The 16930-nt window shown below is 38.6% G+C and overlaps 1 protein-coding gene across 2 annotated transcripts in view; it reads left to right on the forward strand.

The window, feature by feature from the left end:
* The window catches only part of macrod2 (mono-ADP ribosylhydrolase 2), a 370378-nt gene that overhangs the window by 146404 nt on the left and 207044 nt on the right, over positions 1-16930 (forward strand). For both annotated transcript variants that reach the window (XM_026308573.2, XM_026308574.2), the window contains exon 5: positions 4444-4560. In XM_026308573.2, the coding sequence (XP_026164358.1) occupies positions 4444-4560 (117 nt within the window). The remainder of the gene's footprint in view (positions 1-4443; positions 4561-16930) is intronic.

Genomic DNA, 16930 nt, shown 5'->3' on the forward strand with positions numbered 1-16930 from the left:
TTTCCTGCCAGGTAGAATATACCACCCCCCACCTTCATCCTGCCCACCCCATGCCGCCTCCTCTGGCTCCAGTCCTGAACCTAACCCTCAGAGGAGCAGAAAATAATTAGGAGAGAAAATTGCAGCAGACACTATTTCTGAAAAGCAGGGTATTGTAATGAGAGCAGAGCAGGTATTCATCGTGTCTGAGGGAGCGATTGAAAGCCCTTGGTTTTCGGGCTGCCTGGGAGAAGCCCGGGGAGAGTAAGCAGAGCTTTGCTGAGTCCCTTAATGCATGTGGGAACGGAGCCTTGAGAGGACGAGGCAGAGGTGTCTTCAACAATGGCAGGAGCCAAGGTTACAGCTGAGTAACTAATTCAAACTGCTCTAGACTGACACACATGCACACACTTGTCTCCTTTGTCTCTCTCAATATGTCTCTCCCTCTGTCTCATGCTCTCTCCTTGTTCCCATTATGAGTTCAGAGGTATGCCGTCACAGTTATCTTCATTAGCTGTGCAGACTTGCTGGAGTGGCTGCTTGGGGAAGTGTTCTCTGAGCAAGGCACTCAGAAGATGAATAAATGTTTTGTCCCACATAGGCCCAGCCTTAAGCAGTGGCAGGCTGCAAGGAGAGATAGATGAGGTATTAACAGTTATATTTTTCAGCAGGAGCCTAGTAGTGGGGTGGGCAGAAGCAGATGCTGCTGCCTGAATATTAAGACTTCTTTATGGAGGACATTTCATTTAACAGGTTTAACAGGGGTTGAAATATAGCGCAGGGTACCACCGATTGTGTATCACATAGCTGTGCACATGTTCATCTTAGGGCTTCTGCTTGACATGTGATTCAGGTTGAAAGCTGGAAGATAACAGGGAGAGAGGTCTCTTTGATCGCCTTTCAGTACTGTGATGCAGGCGCATCATCAGGGCAGGCACACTTTATGTTTTAGCATGTGAATATGATTATTGCACAGACATAACAGGATATAGACTTACTGGTTTTCAAGAGTCCTTTTCAAACTATTCAAACTGCTATGGTTAACAAAGACTTCACTTCAAACCTGCAATACTGCTGTAACTATCGCAGCACATTTTCAGTTTTACAATGTACAGTTCATGCATTTGCAGATGATCAAAATGAAATCCAAATGAAATATAAAACATGTGATCAAAATGCAAATCTGTTTGTCAAATCCCTGTTTAATTTGAACAACAAGAGAGGGAGCTTGCTTGTCCTTCTTTTCTGAAGTGAATGTAAATGCCACTCTTAGCTAATGAGAATCTGAGGCAGCCTATGTAATGTTCCAGGCATCCATAATGTAGGAATCTGTGGGGAATAATGCTGCAATCCCACTTAAATGAGAAAATAATGTGGGTCATATCTCCACTTATGGGAACTCAGATCTGCTTTTAGTTGGCTAAATAATGGACACAGAGAAATGTATTCACAATCAAGTTTTGACTGCCTCACAATCCACTCTGCAATTGAATTTGAAATTACAAAGTACATTTTGAAACCTCGCTCCGTCTTTATGCTTCCCTGCCCTCCTCAATATCTCTTTCTCAAACACACAGAAATACACACTCATGTTACCCACAATGCATCTGCTGTACACCACCCATTCCGTGAAGCGGTCCAAGTAAATTAAATCTGTAGCTGTAGTATCCAATATTCTGGCAATCAGCCAGATCAGTTCAGCATCTTCTTTTTTATTTACAGACACTGTGAACAAATTTCCAGGCTCGTAGGGACTCACTGACACTGCACAGTGACACACACGGTAGCATCAGAGTTCACACTCTCAGTAGCTTATGCAACCATGAACACAAGGAGCAGTGAAATGGAAACTGAAACTATTATCTACAATCTCATTCTTCAGCTACTGAGATGAAACACAGACTGTATGTTTTTTTGCTTTCAGTGTTCCCAAGGTGCTCATAGGTAAGAGATCAGCCATGCTTGGTAGTGATGAGAGAATAAGTCTGGGGAGGACTGACTCTGTGGGAACACTGCAAACTGGAGGAAAAATGTTCCTAAACTGGCTGGCCTTAGTATACGGCCATAACAATAACATACAGGAATTTGTTTTGCACCTGCTCTTTTCTCTGACTGAGCATATACATTCTTATATTCATGTTTTTGAAAATTACAGGTTACCAGATTTGTAGAAATACTGAAATCATTTGGTGCATTTAATAAGCTGCTGAATCAAATAAATAAGGCAATGGAATTACCAAGGCTGTCTGAGCAATTTTCACTCAGAGTTGGCCAAAGTTTTTTTTTTATCAGTGGTGTAGAAGTCATGTACAGCTTTCGGTGTCTTTAAGTTTTCCAAACTGTTTCTTTGTTTTAGTTTAGTGGTCAGAATGTCATAGAGCCAGAAAAATACAAGGTGTGCAGCATACAGTAGCTACTCTCAGAAGGAGGCATCTAAACAAGTAGTTTGGAAAAATAAAAACTCTAAAGTATAGCTACTTGTTATGGCTTCGTTGTAGCCCCTCTGTGAACTTTCTCTTAGTGCCCTGGAACTCTTTATGTTTCATATCACATTGAGAAATGAAAAAGTGCAAAAAACTAAACTTCAAATACTTTTAATGCATAGATTATATTAAAACAAAGATATACCACATTTTATACAAAAGATTATGGAGAAAAGTAACAGCAAGAAAGGGAAGTAAGAGATTTTAATGTGGAATTAGAATTTCACATGAAGGGTCATAAAACCTAATATACTGAAGTGACAATAGAAAATATGGACTGCCTTGTCACTGTGATACAGGTGCAACATCAGGTGAACACATTTAGATGCTTAAATCTTATTAAGTGCTGCAATAAACACAATGGAAAAAGGTTTTGGTTTATTTTGGAGGAGAAGCTTAATGTGTGCATAAAGGAAAAGTATGCTTATAGTCCCTGAGCGTTCAGTTCATCCATTTAGCAATTCATGTTTGTGAAATGTTAAAAAGCAATTATGATGCAAATAAGTGTGGCTGATGATCATGGACAATCTTGTCTGCACATTGGATATTATAAAAATGCCAAGCCTACTGCCAGCACTACATCCGCTTTGTGTTGTGTTAAGTAGCTTTCACTGTCACCAGAGCGATCCCTCCTCATATCCACATCACTGTCGGACTCATGTTACTTTTTCAAAAAGCCATCAGGATTCGTCTCTGTCAACCGCCTGTCCTTCAGTCCATTAAAGATGATTGATAGAGCTAGAAAATCTTCCGCCCAGCTGTTGTCGTTGACTCATCCCTGAGAAATTGAAAAGAGCTCAGAAAAAGACCATCCCTCATCAAAAGACCTTTTGTCTGTGTGGATGATGTGAAGCAAAGTACATTTTTGAAGATATTGTCTAACTAATCTCCAGCCTCTTTTTAACAGTTTTTCCTAGGCCCTGAATGTGAAAAATTCTAACATTACAAGGTGATAGTGATGAGTCACATTTTATGTTTTATCAGGAATTCAGCTTTTATTTTTTATCTATTCCTCAGTTGTTTAGTTTTTTATTCAGAATATGTAAACATCAGTTATCCTGCAGGCTATCTTAAGTCAACCGTTTAAGCTTTGATGGATAAAACTAGTCTGAGGTATGCTTTTGCCATTGGCCAAGTCTTTATAAGGAGAAATAATAATGAAAAGAAATAAAATAACGATAGGTCTCTTTGTCCAACTGCTGCTGTTACTCCTTCTGGCTCTGTTATCTTCTAATGGCTTGTGAGGATTTTTACAGGACAACTTGAGAAGGATTTTATGATGTTTCAGTGTGATTGATAACATGCTCTTGGATAGATGTCAGGCTTTCAGAGACGGATAATGTGGATTTCTATCTCTCTGCCTTCTTGTGTAAGACGAGCCATCAATCAAGTGTATCGCAGCCTTAACCCGGTAAAATTAAAACCTTCGGGGGGCGGGGGCCTTGGGTCTCTGTAGAACCAGGACATACACATCAACAGGGAGCGCGACAGATTCAGAACACAAGTCCACATCATAACAGGCTCACCACAGAGAACAGGATGGATATAGGATTCCCACTACAGGGCAGAAAATACAGTTAATGATCGGACTGTATATTGCTGTTGACAGTGGAGAGGGATTACAGGAAGAACAGTCTCATTTTCGCAGTGTGTGGAGGCGTTATTAGATCCTAGCCCAGCTAATTTCATTCCTAAGCTCGTCAATATTTACCAGCAACAGGTGCAGAGCACTATGGCTGACCCAATCTCCTTCCTACTGAGATACAGAGCTAGGGAGCTATTCTATAACCAGAATCAAACCCATGAACGTAATTTACAGCTTGTTCTAGGTCCTGTTCCTGTAAATGGTTGTTTGTTTTGACATGATGAAGCACACATACTGCTAATTATCCCAGCTGGTTGAGATATGCTGTGTGCCTGGTTTTGTATGTTTCTCTTCAGGTAGGACTTACGTCTCTTTGTACGTCTGTTTGTGTTTCAGTTGATGGCTGCATACACAAAGCGGCAGGGCCCTGTCTGTATGATGAGTGTCACTCACTAAACGGCTGCGAAACCGGCAAAGCCAAGATCACCTGTGGCTATGATCTCCCTGCAAAATGTGAGTATCCGTAATTAATATGTTGTTTTGTTTGTTCTATACTGTGTGCACCGGTGCCTTGCAGGAATATTTTCTCATCAAAACTGCTGCAATTGAGGGACACAGCAGGACTAATGCATACTGATATATTAGTATATTATTTTTGTTTTCACAAAGGATTTTGTGATTCATGTGTGCACATGCACCATATTTTTGAATTGAGGTCAGAATCTTTTTGCAAGTTAAACTAAATTTAAACACATGCCCATTTAATGGGCATACACACTTGCATACCACTTGCATACCTGCACACAATGATTGGTCATTAGTATCCAATCCAAAAACAAAGTGGGTTGTTTTTAATGCCCAGAATAAAAACATTTTAATCATAATTTATTATTGTAATAAATGGGGAGTTGTTATTTGGAGGATAATTAATGTGATTGGTGCTTGTTGCGTGGTTAGATGGGAGTGTCATCTGCACACAAACAAAGACATTAAGGGAGCTATTAGTTGCTTAATTTGATTGATTTTTCATCCCTGATTTATTCCATTAACGGATCACATAATTCTTACTGTCACACCATAAATGATCAGAAGAGGGACTGTGCTGTTTTCTTTGTTTTTGTATCTCTATCGTGGCTGTAATGTTTTGTAATTAAGCCAGAGAAAATTTGTGTCGTGTGCGCGTGCGTGTGTGTGTGTGTGTGCGTGTGTGTGTGTTAATGTGCATCACCTCCTCTCAGAATTGAACAACTTTTTCAATACAAATTTCCGAGCTAACTTCTTTTGGTCGCTGTCAGGAATACATACGGGGTGTCACTTTTAAAGTTTGTCACAATCTTCTTTCCTTGCAAACTTGAAATGGAAAACATGATAGGATGGAAGAAGTGTCACATGGTGTAATTCGGTCGAGACAAACGTCCCAGCAGTCCTAACCTAACCCTGAAGGATTTCCATGAGACAGCCAAGAGAAGACATTGAGGCCCAGATGAAATTAGGTTGTGTTAATATGGTATGTCGTAAAGATGTCAAACAAATGGAGCAGATAAACTGTGAGTCAGTCTTGTGGGCAGCCAGTTCAAGTGTCTTCACAGTCAAAACAGGGTGCACTATGACAATTTAATAACCTAAAATGTCACCTGGGAGCAATCATGTTGCCACTGGGTACTGTTGTGGTAATTACGTCTTAGCAAAACACCCTCTATGTGCTGATAACTTATTATATATTGTGTAGTTCTTTACTTGGAGCTGTCAATTATTTTTCCAACGTGAAGGTATTTCATATTATCTATATTATCTTCCAACTCTAGTCACTGTGATCATCAGCGTTGTTGCTCTCGTCTGCTCTTGGAAACTGACAGCTGTTTGACTTTTTCTTTATGAATGCTCAGCTCTGAAAAGAGATCTCACTCTTTTCCCAAAGTCTATCTACCCTTTGGATTTTCCTCTTTTTCCTTTAATTTCCATCTCGGTTCCACCTACGCACATTATAAAGCTGCCGTGACTGCAAACATTTCGGTTTATGAAAGCTCAAATAATAGTCTGTCCACCCCCTCATCGCTGAACAAAGTAAACAAACAAGACAACACACAATTTTCACATTTTTTCACATTTCCCCTAATTGTGAGATGTTACATGTAGGCATAGCAAGAAAGGATAAAAGTGTGCTAGTAGCCCTCTGCTTGCTCAAGCTAAATTTATATAAATGAATAAAACTGACATAACATTAATTTTGATATTTTAATAATCGAATAAATAACTTCAGTAAATAGCCTGTGCTGTTATTCGGATGAGAAATGGATGGATGGATCACAGTGATAATTGACGGTGGTATTGAAAATATGCTAAAGTGGTGTTTTATTTATAATAAGTAATTAAAAAGCAAGAATAAACAGGAGTTGAATACACTTTTCTAAATAAAAAGCTACATTGAGAGATTCCACATCTGTTTGTCAGAAATAATAAGCTCATAGTGAGTAGTTGTTATTACTAATTTCTTTAGGTTGTCTGATATCAAATGCAAAGACTTTTACATTGACAAGCGACACGCTAACAATAAAGTGTCAGGACTCAATACATTTTGACATTGCTGACAGAATACATGATATTCGTTTTACAGTTATCTACAATATCCATATATCCAAGTGTTTGTGTGCAGGCATCTATATGCATGCTAGACTTAGATCTTAATTGCATGCAAAAAAAAAAACACTTCTGCTGACGCATACCTACAGATGGTGGCTTGTATACTCTTCCAAGAGTGAGAAGAACACTGACAGATGGACCATTTACCATTTACATCTTGGCAAAGATCACTATTTCCAATGTTGGCAACTGCTTTTCAGTTTTGCTTGAACATTAGGCTTTTTTCACAATTATCTACACACACCTAATTCTCTCAGAGGATAGCACTCTTCTTTGGGGACCCCCCTCTCTGCAATCCATTCCACTGCATGTAATTGGAAATAAGGAAGTCTAAACCCAGAATAATGCAGAACTGCAAATCACTTTGTTTTAAATGAAAGGATTTAGGCTTGGCTTGACTGTACCTCCAGCAGTCATTATATGACTTGTTAACAATGCGTGGAAATAAGCCATCCATCATACTTTGAACTCAGCCATTACTCTTGATCTTACAGAATTTTTGAAGTCTTAAGTGATATATGAAGATATCACCCAGAGCACACTGTATTATATTTAACAAAACACTAAGCAGGTCATTTTTGTAAGAAATTAAGAAACTGCAATTTAAATCTAATACTCAGAATAACTGGTAAAGCAATAAAATGCTCCTTTGTGTACTGAAAGCTACTTATTGCTGACGTTGATCTAAAATCAGAGTTGTCCTTGTTTGGAGGTTTGATGTGCTGAGGCAATGGAAAATGACCGGACTAACCCACCCCATCTCAGCCTTTTTTTTTTTTTCTCAAGACAAGAAAATTGCTCTCCATTACATCCCACTAAGCAGTTTAGCCTGTGAATCCCAGTGGCAAATGAGCCTTTCTTTTAAGAGGGCCAGGCACATGTGGGACTGATTATTATGGGGCTGGCCCAGGATTATTAATCAATGACAGTAATTACTCACCTACCGTAGCAGAAAGACTCCAAAAAACTGTCTGTTTCATCAATCTGACAAGGAAATTGTCTATTTATCCCGATGTTAGACACGTTACTCATCTGTTCATAGATTAATGATCAAATAAGAATACTATAGAAAGCTAAGTCAAATATTTATGACTGTACTACTGGAAAATGTGTTACAAATTGTCCATGATTGCTCCATTATGGGCATTTAGATTTTTGTATGCACTGTGACTAAAAAGAGACCAAATTATACCTTTAGATGGTGTTTGCCAAAAAAACAGCGAGAGTGAAACGCTCCAAAGTTGTGGCTGCACTTATACTTTCCACTTTACCACCTGCAGTTTTATGTCACTTCAACTGAGGATGTTATCATTTCTAACGTGTGTCTGTATTCTTGTGCTTAGCGGACACAGACATCACTGTCAGCTGTGAATGTTTGCTATAGACTAGTATTACAGTACATAAGGATTGTTGAATCTGGTAAAGAGAGAGCCACTGATTCAGTAAAACATCTGTATAACCCTCATATGTTGAGATGAAATAAATGAATTGTTTGACTGACTGCCTGCACTACCCATCCGATGTGATGCCTTTGCTGGCTCAGATACTTTTTCTGAGAGCTCAAAAACCACTGTGACCGCATTTCCATTTTGTGTTTTTAAGCCAGAGGACAAGTAATAAACAGGGAAAGTAGGCACACAGGATGTTGATAGTGTGATATCACTGCATCCAGTATTTTTCTGGAAAGAAGTGTAATCGAAAAGTCCTTTGGAGATATTTTTCACACACTCATTTTACATATGAACATTTGGATGATAACATCAGTATTTATTAGATAACACGTAAGCACAGCTCTAATCTCACACACTTTGTCTTTGTTTTAGCTCTTATTCCAAAAGCACCACTAAATACCTCTTCATTTATTAAGACTGCATCTTAAATCTGCTGCAAATAAAGACAGCTCAACCAGTTAAGCAGAAGCCAAATTAAAATCAAGTAACGAAAATAAACAATGCCCGAACACCGCTAATATCTCCTCATGTATAAATAACATACTAGTCACCCAACAATAATAATGTTGTTGTTTGCCGTGTGACAAAGGTGTTATTGTAATTAATATGTGTGACACATCTGAAGATGCTCTGCAATGACTGTGGCCTTATTTGAATGTTACCTTTATTATTCTGGTCTACAGGCCCACACTAATAACATTTAGCAAAGACCTGGTGGGTTAATCTGCACTTGCACATTTCAGCCCTAGCTGTCACAGTTACACCTAGAAGGTATTTAGAGTTCAAACGAGAGGTCTGCTTGAGAAAGTTAAGTTCCCAAAGGAACTTTTAGATAGACATTGTGTGTTTTCACTCTCCAGTTTCATCTGAAATCTTTTACCCAGTTCTGTTTTCCTCCCTAGGGCTATTTTAGATTGACAGTTCAAAACGTTTGTACTGTTTATTGTTTTGTTTCTCTCCCACTACTCATTATTCCTTGAGCTCCAAGTATATGCTTTAAATAATTAATCATATTTGGATACAAGAAAGAAAGGCTAAACATGTCGTTGTATCATCTTGCTGTCATAACTGTGGCCTCTTTCTAATTTAATCATTGTTAATTATGTGAACAATTGTTTTTTTTTTTTTCTGAGCTTCAACCAGGCACCTATGTATGATACAACATGAGTAACAATATTAATTATTCTTTAAATGCGTCTCATTGTCAAGATTAGCAATCACAGACTCACTGTTCTTTGGACACTTGCTGTAGTAATATTCAGTACACCGTGTTAATACATGCAGAGGCGATTGTTGCCTCGCCTCTGTGGGAAGGTCTCACAAGCCAAAACAAGCTTGATTGACATGTTTTGGACCTATTTTTATTTATTTATTTATTTTTTTGAGAACTCATGAAAACACTAACAAGAGATATGGTGAGATCCACTGACCAAACACTTACAAATGTTCAAACTTTAACATGTAAGCCTCAAACCAGTTTTAGACAGTTTAGTAAAATATTTTTCTCATTTATTTAAGCTGATTGTCAACAAAACCATCTTTTAAAGTAGAGTATTTTGTGGACACATACTCCTCCACACCCAAGACCATCCTGCCACAAAATATTTCCAACCACCCAATGTTCATGCCACCACTGATGCATGTTGGAGACACACTCTGATATATTTCAAAAGAAATGGAGTAGATGCTTCTCTGATGGCACTTTCAAAACACACATATGTGGGTGTGTGTTATCCTTTTTCCCTCCTTTTTCTTTGATGACTATTTTTGGACATAGTATATATATATATGTTCTTGATATACAATACTAATATAGTGATTCTATGTTATAGATAATGGATGAATGGATATCTCTGAATGAGTGGAGAAAGTTTTTTACTAAGTGTGGTCCCACTTCATTTGGACTAAGCTCACTGGGATTCATATGGAACTGTTTTCACTGTCTTAACAGTTGTAAGGTTATAGATTTCCATCTTTGGAGTACTCCTTACATACACCTAGCCCACTCCAATAGTGTAGACACACAACCTCATCCATACAGCATCGAGAAGCTGGCAGACGTTTGATTACTCTCTAATCTAAAGCCGGATGCTAACTGTTTTGAGCACACTCAGCTGGCTCTCCATCTCTTCATTGGCTGGGCACTTCTCTGCACTTTTCCGAATGTGCACTCAAAGCTTTACCAGAACAATTCACAGCTCATCCGTTTATTTATTTATTGCTTGCTACTGCCACACAAACTTCATGACCTCCTATATCTACCTGTTTGCTGTCTATAATGTTATTACACCCAGGGGTGTGTTCCCTTTAATAACACCAGAAGTCTCCTCTTAACCTTGTGTATGAGGCAATGGGAATTAGCAGCATTGTAGTGTGCAGTAAAGTCATTCCAACAGACAGACTGTGTGTATAGATTATTACATACAGTACACCTTCTCCTTATAACCTTTTCTGTCAGTGTCTAAGAGTTACACTCTAATTAAGCGCAAATAGGTTTAGATTGTGTATTTATCACCTTTGCACAGACTACAACATGTAAACCAGCTGTATCTATTGTTGTGTATATTTTAAGTGACAGTATAATAGAAAGCTACTGTAATAAATATATTCTATGGCTTATTTTGCTGAATCAGTCATCTGTTTGTCTTACTAAACTAAAATGAAGGCTATCAGTGTAATCAATCAAGGTCATACTAATGTGCTGACAGTATCATGAGACCTTATCACAGATTTATTAGGTTCATTTTCATAATTTCATTGAGCAGCAGCCTGTGTAACATTTTTCTGATATTATTCTTGAGTCATCATTACATCATAACTCTTTTACCTAATAACTCTAGAACTACATGAACAAGTACAGCACATTTATTTTCTTTTGCTCTTCTTGTTCTTGATTTTCCTATTTCCACAATATGTAGTGGCTAATCAGCCCTCTGACTAAGTTGAATATCTCAGGGAAAGACTGGTGCTAATTTCATCAGCGTATTACACCATACAGCAAACATGTAGCTCTGCTAATGCAACAAGCTTTGTGATAGCGGCTTCAAAAGTTCAAACATTTTGAGACTTTGAGAAACAGCATTTTTTGTTGCAAACTGCAGTAAAACCTACAGGAACATAGTTCGAGCAAACACCTTTGGGAAGACTCAGAACAGTTCAGCTCAGCTCCTTCTTTATCTCCCTCTCAGTACAAAATGGGAGTCTCTGGTGTTTACTGTAACTGCACCTGTGCTAATAATACTAATCATCAGCCTGTGATAAATTTTTCTTCCTGATCGCATGAGGAATCTTTCCCATGCCCTATTTAATCTGGCAGACCGGGCCGTCTGTTCTGTCTCTCCCCACTCAGCAAACACAGATAAATCACAGCAAAGTACCCACTATTAGTAAGTGACATATAGCTCATTCTGATTAAATTACCCCCTAAACATCATCATTCTGCTGAGCTTGTTTATCAAAGCAGTCTCCACCACATCACATACAATGGGGCTTACAGTGGGCCAATGGAAAGCCCATAATTTGTTAATTCGGGTGTACAACCTGTTGTTGGCTACGAAGGATTAGGTCTTGTTGAGGAGTTGGTTTGGCCCATTTGTTTCACAGTTCCAGGTTTGGCTTTTAACATGTTTATGCTTTTAGTGGGTTCTGCAGCATTAGCAGTAATCACTTAATTACAGAGTACATTTCCTGGTTAAAAATGAAAAGACAGTGGTTCTAACTTTTGACTGTTAATTCTGATAAATAAATTAAATTAAATTAAAGGTGAATCACTGTTATCAAACCACTTTGTTTTTAAAGTAAACATATATTTATTTTATTTTATTTTATATATTATATTTTTACTTTTTCCAATGCATAATTTAAAGGGTCCCATAATCCCAGGGGTTCATTTAATTTTCTCAGCCAACAGAAGGGCTGTAGTACTTCAAACATAAAATATCAAAATAACACATTTTATGAGATTTTCATGCAACAGCCATGCATTGTTAACATTGTTATCCTTGCTTTTCACAAATGAAATGACTAACATGGCAGACGGCTGAACAGACTGTACTTTATCTCTTCATAATGGATCAAATAGATGCAGTCTGACTGTTTTTTTTTTTTTTTTTTTTTTTTTTACATTTTGGATTCAAGGCTGGAGTGAAAGAAATCTTTTGTACTAGATAAATTAGTGAGGCTGAACTCAACCCTGGTGGCCATCACAGTCCCAACCACACACAGTGCTAAGTCAACATCTTCTCTACTGCTCACTGATAGCACTCACATCATAAATGTCACTCCATCATGTCGGGCACACTTAATTTACCAGATGGGGTCTACCTCAGACTGACTTCAGACAGTTTTTTTTTTTTTTTGTCTGGTACTCTGGTCACAGTCTGTCAGTCAGTTATTGTGCTATAAAGTAGTAATAGTTTTGAATGTATAAGTTGTACTTTTTGTTGTCATTGCAAATGTTGCAAATCTTTCAATTGTACTAATTTTTCATCTTTATTATTGAAAACAAAACAAATCAGACAAAGAATAATTTAAATGAAGGGTGAGAAATATTTCTCAAGTAAACTTTGTTAGAAAAGTAATAAACCTTTGATGCATAAAAGATAATGGTCCGACCTTGCTTTTGAGACAATGTTTTAAGCTGTTTGTGATTATACTCTCCAACATTTCAAGATGAATTAATGATTGAATAAATTGAGTATGAAAAGGAAGATCAGATATCAAGGTTTTTCAACATTATTTATGAGTGAAAAACAGCCTTTGCTTCCCCAGACTAATCAGCTCATTCTCTGGCTTCTCATTGGCTGTGATGGGTGCACTCTCAAGGAACAGAACAAACCTAATTTCACTGCTCATCTGTAGAGGCCCAAGTAGTCCTCTATGTTCCTTTCTTGTTAGAGATTTGTGTTTCCTTTGTTAGCTGGCCTGTCAGTCTTCCAAGCCTCTTGAGGACTGGAGTAATTTGGTAATTTTGCCTAAATGGTGATACTGTAATTATGTGGCATCAGCTGCCTAGCTGTCAGTGAGACGGCCAATGGTCATTCATCATCAGGAAACTAGAAGGGGGGGAGGTGGCATTGTGACTGACTGGGTAAACACTAGCAGAAAGAAAGTGTGGTGGTCTCACCTGAAAAATGGCTGAAAATAGGAGGTGAAAGGCCTTTGGAGTAATGGGGTGCACAATAGCTACAGCCTGTGTGGCAGGCTGGTTGTTTGGCTGAGAAAGGGGGCCAGCAAGGCATGCTGGAACCCCAGAATGACAGTGATGCATCAGAAGGGGACTGGTGGATGGCAAATGAAGTGGGACCACTGGAAGGTCAGATTTGAAGTGGAATGCAGCAGCAGCTCTAATGCAGCCCGCCTTTCCCATCATACACAGCTCCCATCTGTCCATGAGTAAGCCTGGCCTAATGAAGGTTGTCGCTATAAAGGGCTCATCAGCCAGTGGTGGCACATTTACACACGCAGAGCGGACCATCACTGCTGAAGTGCTGCAGATGCCAAAGTCTGTTACGTTTTGGAAATGTAATTGCTGAAGAGTTCTTTGTAATGATACAGTAACCGGACCCATTTCAGATAGGCCATGGATGGGGATTACAGAGTTTCAAAATAGTTCCAGCTATTTTACCATTATGGCTGTGTAATGTTACCTCATCAGATTAATAGAGCCACTTTAGTCATTTTCACCTGATTTTCAACTTTCTCACTACACCCAAATTCTGGAGTGCCTGACAAAGCCATAGTTCAGGGTAAGAAGCAGAAACAAAAACATTTTTGGTAAAAGCAAAAATAAAAGTAAAAGAAAACTGCACAAGAACAAGAAGAGAAGAAGAAAATCAGAGGAAAAAACATAGTCATTCCATATTTGGCTGGGGTGTCTGAAAGAATCTGTTTTCTAGATAGTTTACCTTATTTTGGACTCTAACTCCAGTGTCCCTTGCTTCCACATCTGGCAGTTTTATTTTTGTTAGGAGAGTAACTGAAATGGGTTTTTCTTGCTGTGCCCATGCTTGCTTTATGAAGTGAAGGATTTTGGGGATATCATGGGTTCTGAATTCAGCCTTCCTTGAAAAAGCACACAGATGAAATGCTTTATAGCACTCAGTGACAGTTACATAGAGAGCAAGCTAAAAAAGTGCAAAAGTCAAATGGCTATTTGTGTTAAATTATGGAACATGTGCATTTGCAAATGTAGATAAACATGGGAACCAAAACAAGCTTTCACTCTATGCTCTATGCATATATATGGTTTTATGTTCACTGTCCCACAGTTTTCTTGATGTACTGTGGGGGTCCTGTGTTATCCTCTAATAATTTGGGTGGGTGTGAAATGTTTACTAAACAGCTCTCCCAAATATCTGTCAAAATTCAGTGGTATTCATTCTTTTTACTGTAGTGTTTTAGAGACTGGCTATTCCAGACTGTGTTCCTTATGTCAAACAAGATGAAAGAAGCTAGTCTGTGCACTTTGACCTTAAAGAGATATTTGACATTTTTGCAAAGCGAAGTCTGTCACAAACAGCTGCTGAGCATGATGTGGCGTTATACCCGTAGTCAACATTTGAACCAGCACAGTTGCAATATTGGTGCATGTAGACAGAGTGAGCACGGGACTTATCTTTCTTGTTGGGAAAGAACAATTTTACCCGTCAATATCTTTCTATCTTTATGTAAATTCTGTTTATGAATGATGGACTCTGTTCTGAGGATTGCTACAACAACAGCATTGTGGTGTTAAGAAGGGCTTCGGGCTCCTGATACTGAGCTAGATCAATAGAAAACACTGCCACTCATTCCCTAGGGAAAATTGTGCACAGTTTATGGGTGATACTAGCACATCTCCACTGTCGACAGTGTTGTTGTCTCGGGCAGAAAAGCGAAGTTTTGATCTGATGGCTTTGTTTACCTCTCATCCAAGACTTAGGATAAAAACTAATTAAGAACAGGGAGTAACAGACTCCTGTAGTGCCATTTTCACAGCTAATTATGCATGAATACAGCCTGCCTAAATAGTTGCTCCCTAGTCTTTGATGTTGTTTTCACTAAAATGCTACGGTTACTTCCGCTCATTAGGCTTTTAAGATTGTAAACGTTGGCAGGTTTTGTCTTCTTTTTCTCCACTCGATATCTGAGAGTCCCTCAGCTTAAGGTATGAAGGGACAGAGCCATTGGTAGCCAGTTTGTAAAATATATGCTACTTCTTACACATAGTGTATAAATACCAGGTTGCCATTCTTGGGTTTAATGCTGTGGATTTAGACCTGCGCTGTGCTCCTTAAAAACCATTAACCTTCTCATAAAAGTGCATATGGCTCCACTATAAACCCTAATGGGCAATGGGACCAATACACAGGAGCCTATGTGTGCTCTCAGGGGCACCACTTTTGAGAAATACGGAAATGAGACTCCATAAAAAGGCAAATAAAACTTCTTTTTGATAACATTATGGTGGTTGGATGGTTACCTTGGTTTAAAGTGCTGGCTCAATCACTATGTTCCCTAGAAATTAAAGTTTGTATATCTGTATGTCAATGTTATAACCTGTGGCTGTGTGAATTTCTAACCTTTAATTTATTTATTTTTTTCATTTCCCTGTCCTTATTATTGTTCTCATCAAATCCTCTATGATAATATAGCACTGCTCCTTAACAATTAAACATAGCATCGGACAAGATGAGGGTATTTTACTGTATGACTGTCTAGTGTAAATGTGAAATATCTCACTCTTATTATGTGTTTAGAATAAATCAGATTTCCTATTAACTGATCTTAAGAATGATATAATATAGCCAGTAACATTTACAATAATCAAGGGAAATAGGAAAAAAATCTTAACATAACTGCTTTTTTGCGTGCGGGTGTGTAATCACATACTGTTTATCAAAGATTTATTTTGTAATGACCATAAACTGATTATTGACCGCAATAAACGAGGACATGTTTGCTTTTAAGTTTTTATGACATATGCTGGCCTGAGGTACTAGTGTTTTTGCCATCAGGCTGCTTGTTTCCCAGATTGTTTTGAAAGGCATTGCAGGGTGAGAAATGGCTCTGTGGCAAGCAGTTTTATGGTGATCACCTTGAGTCTTTGCTCTGGTCAGGAGACCAGTGAATGTAATGGATCTGCTGGGAGCCCTCAGTATGGATTTATGAAAGTGCGAGGCTGGAGGGAAGGCTCAGTCACCTGCCATTATTTTCTACAGACCAAGATACTCTAATAAATAATGTTAGAAGATTACCTCAAGGTGACAAGGTTTTAACTAACAATACATAGGTACAGTTTTTGGCTGTTACTGAACCACAAAGTTTGAAGCTTTTATTAGTCCATATCATGAGGTTTGACTTTTTTTTTTTTAAATTGGAAAGTAGCTACTGCTACTGCAGCATTGTCTGAGAAATGATCTCCCTATAAAAGTTTGCAACATCCTTTTCAAGTAATTGTGTCACAGACAGTTCGGCAAGTCATGCAGCATGTGACTGTGCACTGTAGGGGACCAGGACATAGCGCTAAAGGTCCCCTCCATGCGCATGGTGGTTAGGTTGGCAGGGGAGCGTCCGGATCAAGTTTCCCTCTCCTGCTGTCTAATTATTGACCCATCTGGTATTGTCTTTTCAATTGTTTCAATTATGATGGCACTGGTGTTGCTCAGCACCCTGGCGTCAGTGCATGCATAATTCATGTCCAACACCCTGGACTCCACTCAGAGCTGTGGGTTTGAGCTGAATGTCAATACTGCCTCATGCCCCCAGTGAGCAGAGGGTTGTATGTATTGACAGCAAGGCAGATAAGGAGA

Source organism: Mastacembelus armatus, chromosome 15, assembly GCF_900324485.2.
Source record: "Mastacembelus armatus chromosome 15, fMasArm1.2, whole genome shotgun sequence".
Lineage (NCBI taxonomy): Eukaryota > Metazoa > Chordata > Actinopteri > Synbranchiformes > Mastacembelidae > Mastacembelus > Mastacembelus armatus.